Here is a 23,364-nt window from a genome sequence, read left to right as displayed (position 1 = left end):
ATCACAATATTGCAGCAAACAAGATAAATGCAAGAATGATCACCTAAACATCTAATTAGTTTTTCTACAGTCAGATTTATGCTAGAGACACTAATTGTGCCTAACATTTTAATGAAGGTTTCAACGTTGCATAAATAAGACTGACAAACTACAAACACTTTTAATTTATTTTCCTTTTTTCCTTGCTCTAAAACAATTTGCCTTTGTAAAAGTACTACACCTGCGCAGCAAGATACGTTGCTGGGTTCAATGCTCTACAATCCAATCATCTCCATTATAAGGAGGACTGGAGAAATGCGACAACAGATAATCTTTGGGGCCGGGTGACAATGTCATGTGAAAAATTCAAAGTTTTAAACTTTCATTTTGAACAGGACAATTTGTGCATTAAAACTCGAAAACAAAAATTCTCTTTTGTCCATGAAAGTATAACATAAAATTGAGGTTAAAAGGAGATTTACAAAAAATGATATTTTAGCAAATGACTGCGCCATGACTTTTCAAAATGACTGGGTTTGAGGCATTTAACGTATTTATACCTTATTAGTAATTAACAATTATGGCATAAGAATGGTGCAAACCTGCTTGATCAGAAGACTGAGGTGCTGGACTGCTGGGGTTCGGTGTCTCTACTCTTTGCTGGGACCTGGTGATGAGAGCACTTGTTGCTTTATCTTCATTCCTGTTATTTCCTGAAGAATTGCCTTTATTAGAATAAATATTTTCCACTATATCACTTTTTTGATATTTATATTAATTTCTTTACTTTTTTAATTATTAGTTTCAGGTATATAAAACAATATAATGATTACACATTATATTGTACTACCCTTCCAGTCTACTACCCCTTTGACATCTTATAAAGCAGTCACTATACCATTGACTATCTTCCCTATGTTATACTCCACATCCCGTGACAACACACACACACACATGGTGCCAAAAAATGTATACACATTTTAAGAAAGAAAAAAACCTATTAAAATTGTAAGACTCAATATATGCCAATAACAAAAGATGACTACAAGTCTCGTTTGACTTCTGCAATTACAAGAGGTGCTCAAAGTGGTTACCATCAGCGTCCAGACACTTCTGATTATGGCACACTACTCCTTGAGCAACGCTGACAAAAGTGTCTGCTTGTATACATTTTTTGGGCACCCCTGGTATATATATTTAATTATAGTTGACATTCAATATTGTTCTACATCGGGCCGGCTGAGTGGCTCAGTTGGTTAAGAGCTTGCTCAAAGGTTTGAGCTCTGAGCAACAGCGGTTCGAGTCCGGCCCGGGCTGAGCTGCCACTGAGCTGCCAACAGGTGGCAGGATAGCTCAGCTAAAAAAAAAAATATATATTGTTCTACATAAGCTTCAGGTGTGCAGTGCAGTGGTCAGGCATCTACACAATCTATGACATGATCCCCCTGATCAGTCCAGTACCCATCTGCACCTTACATGATCTTTACAATATTTTTGGTTATATTCTCCATACTGCATTTCACATCCCCATGACCTTAATGTGACTACCAATTTGTACTTTCTAATCCCTTCACCTTCTCCCCCTCCCCCTAACTCCCTCCCATCTAGCAGCCATCAGTTTTTTCTCTGTATCTCTGTATCTATTTCTGTTTACAAAAACTAATCTTTGAAGAATGGTATTAATTTGGTATACTTTTCTATATGATTACTGTAAAGCAAGTTAGAAGTGACACTATAGATTATATGCAGTTTTTGTTTTTTCAGTAGACTGCTTTAAGAAGAACTCAGCTGCATTTTTGCAGATGTTCATCTTAAAATTCCTGGATATTTGCATGGGGACATTTTAGATTTAAGTTTTACAATATGCAATAAAAGGAATTCCAAAACCCATATAACTTTTAAAGGGTCTTATATTTTTTCTTTTGGTTCCCCACAAAACAGAGTGTTTTCTTTAAATTACAATTCCTACTGAACTCGACTCTTCTAAACCAAGCTCTTTCCATCAGCGCCCTTAGAAAATGGGCACAGGCATTACAGCAGAATTAATTTTTCTATCCACTATTTTATAAAAATAACATGAAACATAGCAAGTTGAATTTTGGCCTACCCAAGAATCCTACATTTTTGAGATTTTACGCTAACAGATGTGTACATGGTACCTTTTGGGCTTGATTCGGGATAGGTTAATGCATGTATATACAAATCTACACAAACATGCTTCAAATCCATTACTTAAAAGAATCCCTTAACAGCCACCTATGTTTGTCTAATGCTTTACTGGTTGCAAAGAGTTGAAATTTTAACCTGTATTATATCAGATGGGAAGGAGTCCAAAGGGAGAGGCAGCAAATACAAAAACAATCTGAAAAGGGCCCAATTTAAAAAGAAGAAATATAAATGAAACAAAAAAATTATGAGTTAAGTTCAAATTTAGTAAAGTCTGCAGGCAGGAACGTGCTCTATCAAATTTGGACCATTTAAAAAAAAACAATAAGCTTATTTGGCCTTTGAGAGTAGAAGTCGGGAGTCCTGTGGTACTGTCTATTTAATCCAACATATCTCTCTTAGGGCTCTAGAGCAACGCTTTTGCAGAAAATTTGATTTCCATAATCCCTGTAGAACAGACATTTATATTTGAAATGAATTGGTTCATAATCCTCTGAAATTTACAACCTGCAGAGAGAGATTCCATTGCTCTGAATAATACACAGATATAAGATAGTATTGAATCAGTGCCATACCGCTGGGTGCCTCTGTCCTTTCTCTGCTGGTGCTGTTTAACCGTAATCTTCTCCTATTATTATTCTTATCTGCTGATGTTTCTTGAGGGGGATGTGGCTGCATAATATGCAGATTGGCTGGTACATTTTCTATCCAAGAACAAAAAGCCAGAACAGAGAGTACTATATGGTTTGAAATAACTCAGTAAATACAATTATAGCTATAATGAGAATGTTCATGTATCATTCTGACATTATATAAAGATGTATAAAAAACTTGTTCCTTCACAGAAAATAGGTGTTTATTCCTATTCCAATATTAGGATTGTATCAGGCTTTCAAAATTACTAATACATTGCATTCATGTAATACAATCTTATAGGGAGCTATAAGTAATTTGATTAATGTTAATCACGTTACATGCTATATTAAAAATATAAAAAATGAAATTGACAGCCAATATAGAAATTTCATTTCTTCCTTTAAAAGAGGAAGCTAAGTTAAGAATAATGCAAGAAGAACTTAGACGGTAGTTTCCAAAAGCACGCTGGAAAACTCATACCATACCTAAAGAAGAATTCTTAAGTGTAATTTAATACTGTAATAACAATAATATTCATAGCAGTCCTTAATATTTACTGAATGCCTAATTTCTTGGCACAATATGATGTACTTGACTGATTTTTTTTCTCACTGAATTGTCACAACGACCCTTTGAAGCACCTGATATTTATCACTACTACTAGTGCGAGTAGTAATTATATCTCCATTTTACAGATGAGGAAACTGAGTCTTACAGGGTTTAAGAAACTTGATCAAGGTCTCACAGATAGTGTTAAAGCTGGTAGTGAGTATCTGTGTTATTCATTTCCTTATCTCAGTTTTATACTCCATGGGAGATGGTTTGTAATAGTGCTCATTAATTCCTAAATAAAAAAACATAAACCCAAATGCCCCCGTTTCAAGTCTCACTAATGTCAGACTGGTAAGAGTGGAAAAACTAAAAGTGTGTGGTAAGCCCTAGGTTCCCTGGTCTCAATTCTTTCCAATGATTACAGGCTGCAAATCACTTTATCTCTCTATTAGCCTTGAACTCTCAATCTATAAAATGAGACAAAGTCTTTTCTTCACCAACAGGGAGTTTTAGCATCAGTGAGAGAAAATAAACAGAACTTTATAAATGGGAAAGATTAATTAAAAGATAAAATTAAGAAACCTTAAAATGCAGATGCAGTTTCCAAAATATAGTGGTAAGAGGATGCTATATTATTTCCTCACCAGTCATCAGAAAGTAGAAACACAGGGTACTATAGGAATTTGAAATAATGCAATAAATAGGATAAAAAATTCAGAAGATAATGTGTCCATATAAGCATTCTAAATATATTTCAATATCTACCACACGTTTCATTTTTAAGTGGTAATTCTTGGGATTTAAGATCTAGTTACAAATATAACTTCAAATTTATCTTAACAAGAACACGCTCACTATTTTCACTAGCTATTAATCTTTATGCATGATTCTTTCTTACCAGGAATAGGTACAGTCTGCTTTATTTGGTGAGTATTTTCTTTATCTCCTTGCTCCTCAGACTCAGATGTCAGCAAGGTTGACAGTTCTGCACTGTTAACACACTTCTCTACTGTGGACGGCTGGCACGATCGGTTATTTTTGGACCCAATGGATCTTATTGTCTATAAAGAAAAGGAATTAATCTGTACATTAAAATATAGGAATTGCATTTACTTCCTGTCAATTCTACACAGAAAAATATTTGGACAAATAAAGACTGAGGGGAAAAAATGAGAGGAAACGAGGTTAAAAAGTTGGTGGAGAGGAAATTTATAGTAGAAAATTAGAAAGAAGGAGAAAAATAATGTGAGATAAAACAGAAGACAAGTCTCCTAGGCCCATAAATTAAAATATGCTTATTTGCTACACTCTATCTTTAGTAGGTAGAAGCTGAACTGAAAATGACTGTGTATGTCAGAAATTCAGAGGACATTAAAAATAAAACTATAACATCTGAGAATCTGTTCATTGTAAGGTATCTGGTGATGATCCAGCTCCCTGAGGAGACTACAAAATATGCTCACACACATTACTTTTAAGTTTTGTGAATATATTTAATGAAAAGAATACTAGAAAATGTTCATTGTGTTGACATGACAAAAAGGGAACAATTTTGAGGTCTTTTAAAATCCAGAATTTCTGTTCAAAATTTATTCACACATTTTGCTTTTGGCTTATAGTTTCTCTCCCTCTTTTATCCCCTTGCACTGGGGAAAAAGCCCTTCCCTTCCCATGCCACTCATGCGTAGGTAAGCTCTTCAAACCTTGCTCCTACCTCACTGTATATCCTCATGTTATTTCTTCTGCCAGAGAGTGGAGGTGGTCCAAGAACTTTGGATCCAAAGGCGATATGACAAACATCTTGATTTTTACTGTTCCGCACGCTACCTGTTCCTCTGTGAATGAACTGATCTGTGTTGTTAAAGGAAGGTAATAGAAGTTCATTAACGAGCGTGATGACATCATGTTGCAATATTTATGGAAGTGCAGTCCAGGTGTCATATGATCCAAATCCCCCCTCCTCCTGGGCACTCATTAAAAATGCAGAGACTGGGGCCCAATATCGCATCTATCAGATCTACAGAATTAGAATCTTGGGTGGGCGCGGGGAGAGGGAACAAAAATCTATAGTTTTAACATGTTCTACCACGATCATTTAAGAAGCTCACTGTCATTCGAGAACCACGACCACAAATGTTTTTCCTCAAAAAAAAAAAGGAAAAACTACTAAAAGTACATCTTATTTTCTTTTTAAGGAAATAATTTAAATAAAATTATTCAACTCAATTGAACAAATATTTGCTTGAGCTCTCTCTCAGGCATTTCCTAGAGGTTGTCAGTGACACAAAATGGATTAAACATACTGCTTGCCCTCTGGGAGTCTGAAGAGAGGTACAGGTAACTATAACATAAGGCAGACCAGTGGAAATGAAGAATGTGACCTCTTGGATGGACCTAAGATGGCTGATAAGATTTCACGAATAAGAGATGTAGGGTGCCACAGGCAGAAGAAAGTGCCTGAACAAGGCATGGAAGAGCGAAAAGGTGTAATATGCTTGGGGAATAACGGAATTACCAGTTTAGCTGAAAGGATAGACTAGGATCACACTGAAAAGATCCTTAAAATGCTAAGAGCCGCCTATTCTAACCTTGGCAACAGGGAATCACTGAAGGTTTGGGGGAGAAAGGGAGGAAACTGGTATCACCTCCAGGCTAAGGCAGGTGTGCTCACCAAACCCTGCTGTCTTCTCCCTCTGGGCACAGAGCTCAATTTCATTTCTGAGCCTTCCTTGCAGTTATACAGGCCATGTGACTGAGTTCTGCTAATGGAACGTGAGAAGTGGAATGTGAGAGGTGTAAACCCTTTCCCGGCTCCTAAAACCTCCTGCGTAATCCCCTCTGCTCACTGCCCTCGTATCTTGACAAGATGCAGAAGATTCAGTGAAGGACTTCAAGGCCTCCAGAGCTGCTAGATGAAAGGAGTCTGGGTCTTGGAGTGACCATAGGAAGGCTGCCCAAGGAACTCCTGAGTAGACCAGGGCTGTATGGGGCTTTGTGACTGCAGTTGCCTCTTTTGACCAATAATGCAGGTGAGGGTGATGGCCCTTCACTCCAAACACTACCCACAACCTAGAAAACCTTCTGCTGTGCCCCACTTGCAAGACAGAACCAACTTGAATATTATGTTGGCACTGAATGAGTCCACATTTGTCCTACACCCTGGACATACATGGGCGACTGGCCACTTCCTGTCTGACTTATTCCTCTGAAAAATTCCTATAGTTAGCTCGTTGGTCTCATTGGTCTTGGCTGTACAGCTGCAATTTTACTTGTGGGGGAATTATGCAACAGTGTGAGAAAAGGCACAGAAGTTGGTGAAAACATACCATGCTTAGGAAGCTCCAAATATTTAGGTCTGAGTGGAAGTAATGTGTGTGGGTATAAGAGTGTTTTGGGGTCTGTTTTTGTGTTTTTAATAGATGAAGCTGAAGAGATGGGCAAGGGCTAGATTGCTGAATTGATCTGAAAGAATTTTTGCTGGATAGAAGATCTGAGGTGGTAAGGAGATATACCATTCCAGTTGTCTTCCAATTCCTGAAGCCCTACTAGGTAGAAGAGAGATTCCATTTGTCCTACTTATTACTTCAAAAAGCTTTCAGTCCAACCTAAGAAACACCTTTATTTAATTAAAGCCTATCTGGTGTTGAGGCGGTGAATTTTCTGTCACTTTGACAGTGTTCAGGCGGATGTCTGGAAAGCTATTCTGGATATTGTCAGGCAGATTCAGATCTCAGTTGACTCCCCTAATTTCTACCTCAGGTGTGGTGCTCTCTTCTGAGCTCCACTCCTTGTACCCAGTGGCCTTCTTGGCAAGGGCCTCTTGGATGTCTCCAAGATACCACAAACTAAAATCTTGGCCTACTCCAGTTTGAAAAACCTGAGTCTAGGTGTCATTCTTTTTTTTTCAAGATTTTTATTGGCGAATTGCGAAGATGGGAACAGTACTGGGGAATTGAGGGAAGGGGAAAAGACAAGTTGCTGTCCTTTTGTTCTTCAGTCTAGTTGTGGAGGACGTTGCTTCACTGGCCCAAGCTGACACCATCATTGCACTCTTCCCGGGTGAGGCGCATCAGTCGCCGGCTTCTAGACGGCCACTCACAGAGGCTGCTGGCTACATACGGTAGCCCATGGCAACCCACTGCCACAGGGGCTGCAGCCTACGCCGTCGCCGGTGATTCACGGCAGCTCAGCTCCAGGTTGAGCTGTTGTTCAGCATCTTAGCTGTGGAGGGCAGTGTCACTGGCCCTCATATGTGGGATCCGAACTGGGACCCTCTGGCGTCNTAGCTGTGGAGGGCAGTGTCACTGGCCCTCATATGTGGGATCCGAACTGGGACCCTCTGGCGTCCCAAGCCAGTTCTTAACCATCGCGCCACTCGGCCGGCCCTAGGTGTCATTCTTGATACCTGCTTTCATCCTCTCCATAGCCAATCCATGTCCATTCCCCACCTCCTCCACCAGCACTGCAAATCAAGTGACCATCATCCCTCTCCTGGATGACTTCAAAGTCTCTCAGCCAGAGCGGTCTCATACAAACATAAATTGATTGGGTCATTCACTTTCCTCAATTGAAGCTTTTCAATGACTTCCCTGCTACTCTTAGGATTAAGAAGAAGGCCCTTAAATTCGCCTGCAAAAACCTGCCTGTTCTGTCTTTAGTTCATAACTTACCCCTCCCATTTTCTGCTCTCTCCACAGAGTGGCCTCCTCAGTGATTCCTGCCTACCAGGGTGTTTGTGCATGCTGGTCCCCAGGGCTAGAAGACGCTTCTTCAGCTTGGCTTCTATGTTTCAGCTCACGTATCACTTCCTCAGACAAGGCTTCTTGGAAATTCTGACTAGGGCAGATTTCCCCAGGATAGGTTTTCCCATAATCTTTCCCTCACAGAGCTTGTCAGGACTGTGACTTTACCTGTGTTTATGGGTTTCTCTGATGATGTGTGCATCAGTAGATACAAACTCAGTAGCCTGCTCTGTCGCCCCTGACTTGCCAGCACCCAGCCCTATGCCTGACACAGAGGAGGCACATAAAATCCTTGCTGAGATAAATGAAATGGATCATTAAATGGAATGGGTCAGAAGGGAAGCTGGATTGAATGACTAAATATTTCTAACTATGATTAGAATTTCATTCTAAGAAAAATTCACCTGAGGGTTTTATGTGTGAATTGAGGAGGAAGGTTGAACAGGACTGGACAACTGCCAGGATGTGGGGGATGAGAGAGAAGGGTCAACAATGACCAAGACGTAGATATGTATGTGAACAGCATGGCTCTCAACAGCAGCAGTGCAGCGGCACCAGTCAGATACCTATTCAGGTTACAGGTGAAATTTCAGAGTGTTAACAAACAGGCTTGGCTGTGTGAGCATCTGTAAATTTTTTTTTTCGGTCATTTATAAATATCCAGTTGGAGTCAACAAAACACTGTTAGTCTCTCAGGATCAATAATAGAAATGACACTCAAATTCCAGGCCAAATAGAAAACTCTATTATGGACTCATCATCTGTACTTTTGTGACCATTAGAACAAATCCTGGACTATTGATTTTGTCCTCAAATGTGGATTTCCCCTGAAAGAAACAACCAACAGAGGGCAGTGAAGGACTGTATGGGGTATGGGATAGGCCTAAATGGGAGTTTTCAGTACCAGGGCAACGAGGCGGCTATAGGGATACCTTTCTGTTCAAGCATTTTACAGTGGCAGCTTTCCTTGATGTGTTTTTCATATTCTTTATCTATATGCAGGTTCCCCTCATATAGTTCTTTGAGTGGAAAGACCATTTATTTGGTACTGAATGTATACTCCCATCTGCTGGGCCCAGCATAGCACATGGTAGGCAATGGATAAATCTCACCAAAATTGTGGACAATATACAAGATTAAAAGGAGGATTTTGGGGGGCAGGGAGAGGGAGAGAAGATATTTAAAAAATCATATTGAAAAAGGCACAAACTTAAAGTTATAAAATAAATAAGTCAAGGGATGTAATGTACAGCACGGTGACTATAGTTTATAATACTGTATTGCATATTTGAAAGTTGCTGAGAGAGTAGATCTTAAAAGTCCTCATCACAAGAAAAAAATGTCTTTGGAACTATGTTAACTAGACTTATTGTGGTACTCATTCACAATATATACAAGTATTAAATCATTACACTGTAAACCTGGAACTAACATTCAATATTATATGTAAAGTATACCTCAATAAAAATAAAAGTCATACTGACACAGTTCCAGTTATAATTCCAACAAAATGAAGATATCAACTAGTTCATAGTTGTTTAAAAGTTAAAATTCTGAAATACCTTGAATTTCTTAAGAGGAATTTCTTGCTATAGTAGATATTCAGTGAGTCTTAGAGACATACCTAAACCTGATATGACATAATCTCCTAAATCACAGAAAATGAGATGTCATTCTGTATTTTATAAGAGGAACTACTGTAGGATTTCTGTAATCTCTCAGTGTGTATTTAAATTTAAATCTATTTTAAAACTTTTAATACACTTTTTTTCCACCAAGTTTACCAATACTCTACTATTTAGTATCTCTTTAATGAACATGTTTTTAAATGTATTAGTACAATTAACACACATTCTTAAAGCCTATTTCACTTTAGTCTCTATTTATAATCATATCAATTGTCATAATTATCTTTATAAATATGTATCACACTATATATCTGTTACAATAGGATCCTAATTAAAACCTACAAGGAAAAGTAATTTAGACTTTAGGTTTCTAAAATAAAAAGTAGAACACAGTTTTTATAATGAGAAAAATCTTAATAAAACTAGAAGCAGAAATGCATGCCTTTTGAATTATAAAAGGAGCTCTTTTAAAAGCTGCTATCAATATGCATAATATAAGGTTAAAATCAAGATTAGGTTAAAGTCCTGCTCTAGGCATTTCATTTTCTTGAGTTTGCAGAAAATGAACTTGGTGTAGGTCAGAGATGTTACCATTAATTATTTTGCTATTTTACTGAGGGGTACATGCCTTTGTAGTTAGATTATAAAACCTGAGGGTCTACTCTCTAATTGTCTTTTAGAAAAATAAACATTCATTTTTGTCTCAAGATACAGTGTCTTAATTATTACAGCCATTTACAGTTTGCAGGGTTTTCACAGCTAACCAGAAAAACCTGCTGAATTTTCAACTCTAATCATTGAAGGGTCATGCTCAATACTTACAACTATTATCTAATAATCAAATCAGAATTAAACTTGCTACCAGAATCTGGTCTTTGAATGAATTTTTTTAATTATATGTGCCTTGTTATAAAGAATGTCAGAACTACAAAAGAAAGGCTGATCTAGTAGAGCAATATTGTTTTAGACAAGGTACTTAACCTTTCTAAATCTTACCTTCTTCATTCATAAGATTGGGATAACAGTACTTAAGTCATGGGTTTTTGTTAGATTATATGAAACATGCATATAACATGCTAAACACTGTGATTAGTAGGAAATATATGCTTAGTAAATGTTATTAATATCTTCCGTCTTTGAATAGCATTTAATAATTTGCCAAGTCCATTCACAATTGTGTATTCCTTCATTCCCCCATTCTTTCAGTAGTGACTGGCACCTACTCTGGGCAGCCATTGCCCCAGGCACTAAGTAAGAGGGTATAGGTGGACACATCACCTCCTTCAAAGAGCTCACAGTCTCACCGGAGACAGATATTAAAGGAAATAATTCATAAACAACTACACGATTACAACTGTGATAAGAGCTATGAAGGAAAAGGTCAAAGGGTTATAAGTGTGTTTAACAGACGGCTGGTATGTAGTCTTTGGGAGAAATGACATTCAACTTGAGATCTAAAGAATGGTGGGTATGACGATGCATGTATGATCTCTGCAATTTCCAACCACTTTGTGTGATATTATCCCATGGTCTCCACAGCTGAAGAAACTGAGGCTCACAATGTTTTGAGATCTGTTCACACAGAGCAGGGGCTCAGAATCCAAGTGTCCCGAGGCCTCTTTCTGCCTTGTTTTCACCACACGAGGCTGCCCTTGATGGCCCAGGAGGGCACTGCAAATCATTCTTCCTATATCCACTATATATTTTCTGTGCAGTTTTGTGAAGCCATCTAACTAAAAACTTTTGATTTGCTATCTGAAAAGCAGCTTAATGATGCTATAGCTTAATACCAGAACTTCATAAGTATGATAATTAATGTATGTGATGAAGTCTAATGGGGTTTATGAGGAGTCAAGTACAGAACATAATACTGTAATATCCTTTTTTAGAGGAAAGGGTTGGGTTGGGAGCGGGACAAACTAACGTGGTTTCAATGCCAGGCAGGTAACACATATGTGACAAGGAGGCACATGTAGAATGTGGGGGAAACTGTGGCTAATTTGAGAGTGCATGTCCTATGCAAAGTATTTTAGTTAAAAACTTTTTAGATCAGTTGGAGGACTGTCAGTCTGTAAACCCTGGAAGCACAAGTGAGTAGGTAAATTACTAAAGCAGGGAAGGCCCTAGGTGATTAAAATCAGTCTTTGCAAATATTTAAAACCAGTATTTAGCTTTACCTGATTAATAAAAGTTTAAGGTATTTTTGAAAGGCAATAAAATAATATTAAAGAGTAACATTAGAATATCTCTTTCTCATCTGACCTTGAGTAGAACTTTAGACAATGTAAAAACACCATCTGTGTATAAAGTTAGGATACGTCAACAAGATAAAAATAATAAAGTACAAGATAGTACTATTCTTCATAGTCTTAATTTATTTAAAAGTTATAATTAGGCTAGTTTCTGCTCTTTATTATTAATGACTAAAGAAACATTTTTAGGGAAACAATTTTATCATCTCCAGGAAACTTTCCATTTTTAATAAAAAATACAGCTTATATATAATATAGGCTTTGGCAGATAATTTCCATCATTTGGGTTTGAAAATAGAAGTTTCCTATAACACAAGAAGTCTCCCCAGAAGATAATCCTTAAAACTAGTAGTGAGAATTTGCATAATGGGGGTCAGTGGTTAAGAATGGATCTCTGAAACCAGACTGCCTGGTCAGAGCCTAGCTCTACTGCTCACTAATTACTTTATCTTTGTGAGCCTCAGTTTCTTCATCTACACAATGGAGATTATGATGGTTTCTACATAAAAAGGTGTGTGAGAGGATTAATAGGATACATTATGTCAAACAGTTAATTTTATGTGTCAACTTGACTGGGCCATAGGGTGCCCCGATTAAACATTATTCTGAGGGTGACTGTGAGAGTGTTTCTGGTTGGATTTAATATTTGAATCAGTAGACTGAATGAAGCAGACGGCCCTCCCCAATATGAGTGGGCATCCAATCCACTGAGGGCCTGACTAGAACACAAAGGTGGAGGAAGGGAGAATGTGATCTCTGTCTGACTCCTTGAGCTGGGACTTCTCCTGCCCTCACTTGGAACTTCCACCATCAGCTCTCCTGGTTCTCAGACCTTCAGACTCCGGCAGGAGCACCACCACTGACTCTCCCGAGTCTCCAGCTTACTGATTGCAGTTCCTAAGGCTTCTCAGTCTCCATTACTGTGAGAGCTAATTCCTTATCATAAGTCTGTCTCTGCCTATCTGTCTCTGTCATATACGTATTATATATATATATATATTCTGACTAGTACACTATGTAAAGGGTTTAGTGCTTGTAACACAGTAAAAACTCAGAAAACATTAGCTATGATGATGAAAAGGATGATGATGATTTGTTGCTTAATATATTTACCTGCTCAAATTATTTGGCTAGTATTTTATTCATTCATTCGATCACTTAATCAACAAATATTTACTGAGTGTCTGATAGGTGTTAAGCATTGAGTTAGGTGCTAAGGATACAACAATAAATAGGATCTGGGTAGTTTTGAAGCTCAAATTCCAATGTGGGAAACAGCAATAAGCAAACAAGTAAACAAGAAAATACCAGGTAATGATAAGTGCTCTGATAAAAGTAAAAACAGGGTGATGTTACAGAGAGTGTCTTGGGGTTTATTGGAGTCATTGATAATGATAGTACCATGTTCACCACTAATGAAAATGCATGTCAGCATAATTTATATTGATATAGCATAGATTACCATATATATTTCCTTATTATACCATAAACAAGTTTAATATTTAAGTATATACTGAAAGATTTTATTTTGCTAATAATTCTGGATTTCCTTACCATTATATGTTTGAAACAAAAATACTGACATTAAATAGAGAAATATATTTTAATTTTATAGCAATTCTTTGGGTTTTCAAAAGACAGGCAAGTATACAAAAGAAACAGAAATGTCTCATAATTTCTCTAACATAATACATCTGCTAACATAATAAATCATTAATATATTTAGAAAATTAAAATTCTCTAACAAAGATATGATATGAGAAATAAAAGTCTTATATGTTTTCCCCTGCCTTTACTAGTTTCTGTTCCTAAAGGTAATTATTAAGTTTCCTGTGTTTCCTTAAAAAAAAAAAAATGCGTGCATGTACCAGCATCCCTAGGCAGCTATCTTATTTACATCAATGGGCTCATATGGAAACAGCATATTTAATAGATTATTTCTGACACGGCTTAGAGACCTTTCCAGACTATCACAGCAGATCAGGTCATCTGTATATATAATATCTTATTGTGCGTGTATTTAATGAATTCCCTATTATGCACAAGTAGCTTGTCTCTAGGTTTTTGTTATATAAGCAATGCTATAATAGACATCTAAAGGAGAAATGTAAAGATTGGAATTAGTCAATTGTGTAAAAGTAGCACAATTATATAACTGATTAAATATATTTTTTATATTTAACATTATGCTTTATATATCAAAGTTTTTTCAACATTTCGCAAAATTCACTCTATAAATGATTTGTGCTATAACAGATTTTGCAGACACTGGATCAATATTTATACTAAATTCCCTTCACATTTAAAAAAATTTAATGAAGGAATATGACTAGTGATGCCTCATTTATACTAAAGATAGGGAAAGAAGATATATAATTCAAATGTAAGAGATGGCTGAGCTTACTCTGAATTCTTACCAGACATTGGAGCTACAAATTGTGCCATGTCTTTAACCAACAATCCTAATACAAGGCTTACCAAATGTCTGAGTTTAGAAAAGAAGAAATTAAAGAATGTCTTGTTTTATTCTGAAGTCAGAATAACACTCCTTTTTCTTTTAGGTTCTACATTACAGATTTTTTTGCCTGATTTGAATTTTGCTTTTAGAATGTGGAACCCAAAGAAGAAATTCTAATAAGGATCTCACCGATGCCAGCTACAGTTAGATGATTATTTCATGGTTTTGCTAGATGCATTAATCTACCTGTTATCAATTATGCTAGGAGATAGGGATGTCAGTCTCTTCTTATTTAAAAAGGAGTAAAAAATCCAATGAGACTGCTGCTGTGGAAAGAAGGGCACTTGAGAAAAATGCCTCCTAAATTTTAAGTAAATTACTAGTTTTGATTTGTACTTAGCACACCACTACATCTTGTCATTGGTAGTTGAATGAGCAACTTCAATAACCAGGCCTGATTCTCTGGTTCAATTAAACTGGGGTCCCCTTAATGAAAATAAGATCACCAGATCTCACAGTCCTCTGCAGACTCTCATTAGCTAACATGCACCAGGAATTGACAAAGTGAACAGTGCAAATGTGTGGTAACACTGGCTTGATGGAAACACAATTATTTTATTCATTTCATTAAATTGTCTTGATCAAGTTATATGACATTCAAAAAAATGTACTCTAAAACAGAAGTTTCCATGTTTCCTGTTTTGCTTGGGTGAACGTGCTAGAAAGCATCCATAGGAAACAGGTGCTTCTTCCTGTAGTGGCTTCTTGGGATCTCTGAATATGTGCATTTATAATGAAATATCACAATTTACATGAGTAATGTACAGTCAATTACAAGAGCACACAGTCATTTCTCATGCAATTCAAATCTCATCATGGGGAGCCCATTTGTTTTCTTTAGAAAGACACAAACACACAGAGTTCAAATGAAGAAGTATCTCCTGGCTTTTCCACAATTAAAAAGTCTGTCTTTGGGCGCTACCCATTAGCTATACCTTTCAAATAAAATACCTTACCCAGAAAACAATTCTTCTTATATTCATTAATAGTAAGCTTCAACGCCCACAAATGTCAAAATTAGCATTTGAAAATTATTTATAGAAAAAGCATTTATAGAAAATTATTTACTATTTTATACAATCATTTTGTATAAAATTATACAAAGTTCAATGTATGTTCATGTAATCTTAGCTGCCATATATGAGCAATGAGATTTACTTAAGAGGAACAATCAGAAACCCCATGGCTATAAATGAATATAAATATAACTAAGATTTCAAAGGGCAGAAGAAATATGCTATTAGATGGCTATTATTAATTTTCTGTATAGACGACTCAAGTTAACTCTTATTATGCATTGAGATCCCATTGATGGAATTTGCAAAATATAAACTAATATTCTATTGTACAAGTTGAGATCAAATATGGCCTATGAAAAAGTTTGTTTAATTATAATATTGAATTAATGATGCAATTAATATTTATTCAAACTCCTCTTTAATCTCAGGCATTATGAGTGCCCTTGAATTTTAAATAAAATAAAAAAAGATATTTAAAAAACCTGGATATAAACTTGCATTTTCATTTAAAGGCATAAAAAATTCTTAAAACATTAAGCTACAGAGAAGAAAAATAGAGCAATTACAGTCGCAGAGTTATCTTTACAGCTTAGTCATTTCTGTTACTGAAAGCTATCACACACAGCCTATTAGGTACAGACAGAGTGTTGGACTATTGAAAACGCTCTTACTCATTTCATTCTGTGGCGAATCTCCCATTAAGATTGAATTGTGACCCAAAGTGTTTACAGTGCTGTCTGGGTAGTAAGATTTTTTTTCATCCTTTTATTTACTTTCTGAAGGTCCTTTAATGAACATGGATTGTATATGTTCTCTCTTTTTCTCACCCTTCTCTGTCTAAAGATAGTATATATAATAAACATACAAATTCTCACTACCTGTGCCCTCATTGCTTTCAAAAAGTCCTGTCTAAAGTTGGCAATTGTAGAGGCAGGTGATGGAGCCATGGGGTTCATTATGTATTCTCTCTACTGTTCTGTAAGTTTGGAAATTTCATAATAAAAATGTAATGCCTATTTTCCCACAGTCCTCTGCCAGGGTTTTAATGAAAAATTCCCAATGCTCCAGGAATATACAATTTAGGACATGTAATGCTGATGAGGATTCCCATACAGAAAATTCACTAGAATAAATACAGAATATATATACAGAGAGAGCAAAATTGAGTCCATTTTTCTAACCCATTCATTTCAACATGGTTATCTCCTTTTTCCTGTTTCCACTTTGACCTCTCTGAGACTTTGACCACTCTCTCTTCTCCATCTGTTATCCGAGAATCACCAAGTCCTGCCAGTCATTCCCCTGCAGTTTCTCTCAGGGTCATGACTTTTCACTTTGACAGCCTCTTGTCATTTTATGCCTACATTGCTACAAAGAACATCTTAGCTGTAATCCTTAATTTCTGGTCTCACTTGACTTAAAAATTAATCTTGAATCCTGATGTCAAATTCAACTTCCTAAAAAGGAAGTCATCATTCCTCTATTTTAGAAACATGAGACACACTCTTCTTGTATTCTGCCAAAACAGCCATCCTCCTTACTCAGGCCATTGCTCTTCTTAATCCCTCAATAAACTCATCATGCATTTGGCTGTCTCCTTATCTTTGCTCAGTCTTCTGCACCATCTTACATGCCCATAAATCTTATATTTATCTATTATAGACACTTCTACAAGTATATATCGAATACTTTCAAGATTTACTTCCTACATAAGTGTCCTATTGTGACCATCATTTAACTGTCCTCTGAATTACTTCCGTGTTTGTGTCATCTAAACCACAAGAACTTTGTGGTGATAAGTGATCCAGTGGTTCTCAACCCTGGCTGCACATTAGAATCACTGGGGGAGTAAAAACAAAACAAAAAAATCCATCCCAAGCCAATTAAACCAGAATCTCTGGGGATGAAGCATAGACATTAAGAAAGAAAATCACATCAGTTATTTTTTAAATGTCTTGGGTGATCCTAATATACAGGAAGTTGAGAACTGCTCATCTAAATAATACAAGGCTTCTTGATTTGCAAGTACTATTCATTCATTTGGTCAATAGCTATGGGTATTTATTATAGCGACAGAAAACAGGAAGCCCTGGCATGTTTCGTTAGGCTCATAGAATGTTTTTAAAAAAAATTTAGACTTTAGATGATATTTTAAAATTTGGAGAATTATCACAAACATTGGGATATCCAGTCTTGAAAAAAAAAAAAAAGGGAAGATCTGGTGAGACTGGGCCTGCCTTCTTGCAAGGCAACACTTGTCTGGAACTGAATGGCTTATACTCCTTCTAGACTGAGAATGAGCTTCTAGTTTGCTGCAGTCCTCACCACTCCCTACAGCTCCCTCACAGGGCTGAGTGTTAATGGCTATTTACTGTATCATTTGCATTTAATGTTACTATTTTAGTAGTAGAGAACAATTTCTTTTAAGCACAATCTCACTCCTCTTCCTTAATTGGTCCCTCCACTCCCAATAAGACTCACTGTTGAAGTAGAAAATGTTTCTACGTGTCAACTATCCAGGCGTCCAGCCCACTTTATTTATCTGACTGGCTTCACTAGTAATTTGAGTTTGCAAATTACTTGGCCTGGTATATGGCAAGTACTGTGTTAGAAGCTACAGTGCCCCTTTTGGAGGAAATTGCACTAATTGGGGGAATGTAAACAATTTAAAAAGTATCACAAAAAAGAAAAGGAAAAAAGTCATGGGAAGAGAATAATGCTTGTTAGAATTGGGGAAGGCTGTATAAAAGAGGTAGCATTTCAACTGGATCTAGAAAGATGAATGGGGAGTTTATCCAGGCAGAAGGGCAAGGAAGCCATTGTAGGTCAATGAAACAGCAATCCCAAAACATGAACATGTGAAAGCCTGCAGAATGGTCAGAAAATCACATGTGGGAATGAGAGAAAGGTGTCTGCGGATGAAACTGTGGAGTAAGTTTGGGACTAGGTGGCTTTGTGTGAGTGCCCAAGGGTTTTTCATGTTGCCTTCTAAGACAGTGGGAAAGGCATTAAAAGTCTAATTAAAGAGTGACATGATCACATTTCTATTTCCATTATCAGAAAGACAATTCTGGCAGCAATGTGGACATTAACTGGGAGGCTAAGGTTAGTGACAGTGGGGACCTGAGCAATGGAAGTAACAGCAGGATAGAAGAAGAGATGGATCTGAGAGATGTTTAGGAGGTATAATTGGTAGGACATGGAAGTATATAGGAAAAGGAGAGGAATAATTAAGGATGTTTTGATAAATCATGTAAAAAATCCAGAAAATATTTTAGTTGCTAAAGAGAAATTTAAAATAATTATTTATCACTGACATGAGTCAATGTTAAAGTGACTTAATATTTAACTTCAAGCTATACAGCATCATTGCAAGGCTTTCCCGCACCCCCTTTTTTTGTCTTACAAATAAATATGCTTATGAATTAGGTGCTGAATGCATACCTGATTCTGCTGAATTTAGAGGATGACCTCCAAATTTGATTTCAGGTTGGCGGAATTTAGTCATGTTTAGCAGCTGTGTGACTTGTGGAACATCTGTTGTTAGTTGGCAGCTTCGTGGAATAATATCTGTAGGCTCATCTGTTGGAAAGGGAATACCATGTCCAGCTAGAAATAAAGGCAAACACATTCATTTCTAAAATGTAAGCCATTTCTGCCAAACGGATATATCTTATAAATGAAACCAATTAAAATAAATCATTTTAGAATATGACTTTGGATTACTCAACCGTAATTACAGCCTTGGTCTTCTCATCTGTAAAATGAGCATGATAATTTTACCATTTACTTTCAAGGACTGTAGAAACGATTAAATGAGATGAAGTAGGGATATAACATATGGAGCAGGTCCAGAGACTTGTGCAATAAAGAACAACATTCACTGGAAATATTTTATATTTTCTTTTCGATACTAGAGTGTAACTTGAGAGAGCTAGTTAGGCACCGTCCAATGAAAATTCCTGGGAGTACCTTGGCTTTTTTTATACAAGATCAATAAATACAATGACATTATTGAATAAGCACCTACGACCATTATATGAGTAAATTTTTAACTTTTCATTTTGAAATAACTTTAGATCTACAGAAGTTACAAAAATTGCACAGTTCATATATACCCTTTACCCATCTTCCCCTAATGTTAATATCTAACCTTTGAATAATTTCAAAGAAAAAGCAGTTATAATCAAAATATTATTATCTGTATTTCTAATGAGATTTGATGTTGTTCATATATATTTATATGGATGCTTAAATTTTCATTTTAGTAAATTTTTTGTTCATGTTCTTAAACCATTTTACTATTAGAACATTTTTTTCTCATTTATTTGTATAACCTCTTTTATAGCAAAGATATTAAGCCGTGTAATATGTAGCAAGTAGGAATAAGATAGAAATTAGCATTCCAAAAAGCAATTTTACTATATGTATCAAAAGCCTTAAAAATGAACATGCCATTTTAATCAGTAATTTCACTTTATGGATTTATCTTAAAGCAAAAAAAATTAGAAACTCAAACGAAGATCTATATAAATAGGCATTTATAATTTCTGAAAAATAAACAGCTTGAATTTGCAGTAAAGAGTCAGAAGAAATTGTATTTATGAAGATGGCTTAATGATATGGGAAAGGCTCAAGATAAAAAGTTAAATGAAAATAATATATACGAAAACTGTATCTCAACTGTAGAAAATCAAGAAATAAAATGTATGAATGACAAAAAGACTAGAAGGAAATATACCAAAGAGTAAAATAAGTTTTGACGATTAGCTTAAGCATAGTTTTTATTTTATTCTTTACAAAAATTTTAGAATCTAGTGGAAAAAATTTGTTTGTGTATGTGTGAACGTGAGTAGTAAGGAAAATTCAGCCAATCATCCCTCAGAAAGCATCGTATGTAAGCATAAACTCTAACCACATTTATAAAGGCCAAATGATGTTAGGTTTATGTGCACCCAAGTCATGGCAGTTTCCTAATTAGATCCTAATGTCCTAATCTTGAAAAGGAAAATGAATCATTTAACTAAAAACTTAAATACTCATCAGCCATATAATAGTTTCTAAGTGTCCTAATGCTCCAGTCATTAAAAACCCACCAGATTTACTAATCTTAGTCTTCAGGTGTTCTTTATCTGTCCATTTCTAAATGTCACTGACATTTAGAAAAATTAATATAAAGTAACTGAGTAACTGAACTCTCAAAATAGAAAACATTTAGAAACACAACTTATTCCAGATATATATTTGACACATTCAAACTCCTCTGTGGTAGAAAAAGATAATTTCCACATCAATGCCAATATTGACAAACTAAGATTTTATATTAAAAGAGGAAGATAATTCTGTAGGCTAATAAGACCCTGAAATAAAATGCTATATTCTGAATCCTATAAAAAAAAATCACGGAAACTTTAGCTTAGAGGGCTTGTGTAGACGGTACATGGTACAATGTCATACAAAGTTTGAAATATGTCTAAGACAAAACCTGAGTTTCCAACAAACAAGGGACAGACAGCAAATCCTGGTAACCAAAAATCCATAAACTTTTATGGAAGACAGAACGAGGCAGAGACTAAACTCCAATCTGAATCTTATACGAATGTGGTTGACATGCAAATCAGATTTCACATTAAAAGGCTCAAATCCCCTCTGCATCAACTTCCCTTTCTATGTATCCACTCTCCCTTTGCACCCAGAACTGTTTCACTACTTATTGGATTATTATTTGAGGGAAACTGTGGGCAGTATGAAACCTTCAATAAAAGAGGAAATAAAAAAAATGATTGGTTTATTTTAAAATAAAAACTAATCATTGATACCATTTAATTTAGCAACTACTGATTCACAAACTTGCTCTGTGACTGTGGAATAGTACATGGAAAGGGGCCTTAGTCTCATATTTGTGAAACCAACCTATGACGGAGCTTTACGACCTAGCAGTTGGCTGCTGTGTTGGAAGTTAACATCTCCCACCACACACTTCATCATCACTAACTCCCTCCTCCCATGTCCAATGACTAGGTAATTTTATTTTATTTTTTAGCATTTACAGCTTAATTTAAAAATAAGAATTCTGAAAACAGCATAGATCATACAGCAAAAATTAAATAATGCTAAACTGTGAGTACATGTTCATGCACTCATTCACTCATTTTACATTCCAGCAAATACTTATTGAGTCTCTGCTACGTGCCAAGCACTTATCTAGTGGCTGGAAATTCAGTGGTGACTCAGAGTGATTCTGTGTTGGCCTTCTTAGCACTTATACCTAGTACAGAATAGGAAATAAATCACATCATAAATAACTGTTTAATTATAATTTTGTTAAGTGCGCTGAAGGAAAAGTTCAAGGTACCATGAAAGAGGTAACAGGGGAAATCTACCAGCATAGGGTATCAGGGAACGTCTTCTCTGATAGACATTTGAGCTGAGTCATAATGGATAAGTAGAAAGTGATCTGGTAAAATGGGGTGGGAGTGATCACTCAGGTGAAGGGAACAGAGCATTTGAAGACTCTGAAAGCAGAAGGACTCTGGTGCATTCTACAATAGGAACTGAAAGAAAGACAATTCTGCCACAGGGTTGCTAGCATGGAAGAGAATGGTGGGAGAATCCCAATGATATATTTATTATAGCATCTGGTTCAAAGGGGATGCTCAACAAATGGTCATGGACAAAAGCCCCTTCATAACAGCTGACCTAGAGTAAACACAGCTGCCAAGTCTTCCACTGTTCTTCTTTGGTTGTTCTTCATTCAGCTATATCCTGAAAAGTACTCCATGCACATTTCACTTGGCTATCATCACATCTTTCTTACCAGGTGGCAAATAACAAATCAAGCTGGCAATCAGATCTTAAGGGACCAGGGCCTGTCTGCATTGTTCTTTCAGACAAATTCCATCTTCTGAAACAGAATGTGTATGGAAACATGCAGACTGCTTAATTAATGTCTGAAAAATGACATAGTTGAATTTCAACTGCTTTTGTTAACAAATCTGGAAGAACATAATGTTGGCGGGAATGGTCAGCTCAGAATTGCAAAATGGAATTGAAGGAGAAGGCTATGAGAAAGTGACAGGTTTGCTCATGTAGCATCCAAACACAACCAGATGGTGGGTTTTTTTGATGTCTTTGCTCCCTGTATATGTTGGTGTATTATTAGAATGTTTGAGTGACTTTGTAACCCCGTTCACCTTTCTTTGGCCATAAAGCTGTCGTAAAATGAACCATTCCATAGGTATTTAATACCTTTGATGAGGATCTTAACTAGCTTTAAAAATTAAGTCATCAATTTTAATACGCATATAAAGAGCTTTATGCATTAAAAATCATCATCCCCATTTTATGGGGAGGAGGACTTGTAAAATAGTAAGATTTATAGATCTGTTTCAGTTATGGCTTCTCCCAACTCATACAGTTTAAATAAAGACTAATTTTATAATAGTTCACTGGTCCTAGACTCATTTATATTCATCTTATTTATAAGCGAATAGCCTGCAGTGCCTAGCACAGCACCTTATTTATTTATTTATTGTTAGTTTCAGGTGTACAGAACAATGCAATAGTTATCCTTTTCACCCCTCACAAAGTAACAACCCCCTCCCCCCATCTACTGCCTTCCCACCCCCGATATCATGCTTATCTATTACAATTCCATTAACTCCATTCCCACTCTCTACACCATGTCCCGTGACTATATGTATATATAATTATAGTTGATATACATTATTATTCAACACAGCTTCAGATATACAGTGCGGTGGTCAGGTGGACACCTATGAAGTGATCTCCCTAACAAGACATGAGTCCATCTGGCCCCCTAAAAAATATTTACAACATTATTGATTATATTCCCCAGACTGTCTTTTCTAT

At 36.2% G+C, this 23,364-nt stretch overlaps 1 protein-coding gene across 3 annotated transcripts in view; it reads right to left on the bottom strand.

Annotated features, from left to right (window-relative positions):
* Nucleotides 1-23,364, bottom strand: part of CFAP20DC (CFAP20 domain containing) — a 246,910-nt gene that overhangs the window by 103,078 nt on the left and 120,468 nt on the right. For 2 of the 3 annotated variants that reach the window (XM_019652812.1, XM_019652814.1), the window contains exons 7-11: nt 18,937-19,101; nt 5,048-5,184; nt 4,232-4,394; nt 2,721-2,849; nt 582-704 (exon numbers count right to left, since the gene is read on the bottom strand). In XM_019652812.1, coding sequence (XP_019508357.1) covers nt 582-704; nt 2,721-2,849; nt 4,232-4,394; nt 5,048-5,184; nt 18,937-19,101 — 717 coding nt within the window. The remainder of the gene's footprint in view (nt 1-581; nt 705-2,720; nt 2,850-4,231; nt 4,395-5,047; nt 5,185-18,936; nt 19,102-23,364) is intronic. The other variant, XM_019652813.1, reaches the window with a different exon arrangement.

The sequence above is a fragment of the Hipposideros armiger genome, unplaced genomic scaffold, assembly GCF_001890085.2.
Source record: "Hipposideros armiger isolate ML-2016 unplaced genomic scaffold, ASM189008v1 scaffold_187, whole genome shotgun sequence".
Classification (NCBI taxonomy): domain Eukaryota; kingdom Metazoa; phylum Chordata; class Mammalia; order Chiroptera; family Hipposideridae; genus Hipposideros; species Hipposideros armiger.
This window is presented reverse-complemented; position numbering and strand designations above follow the sequence as displayed.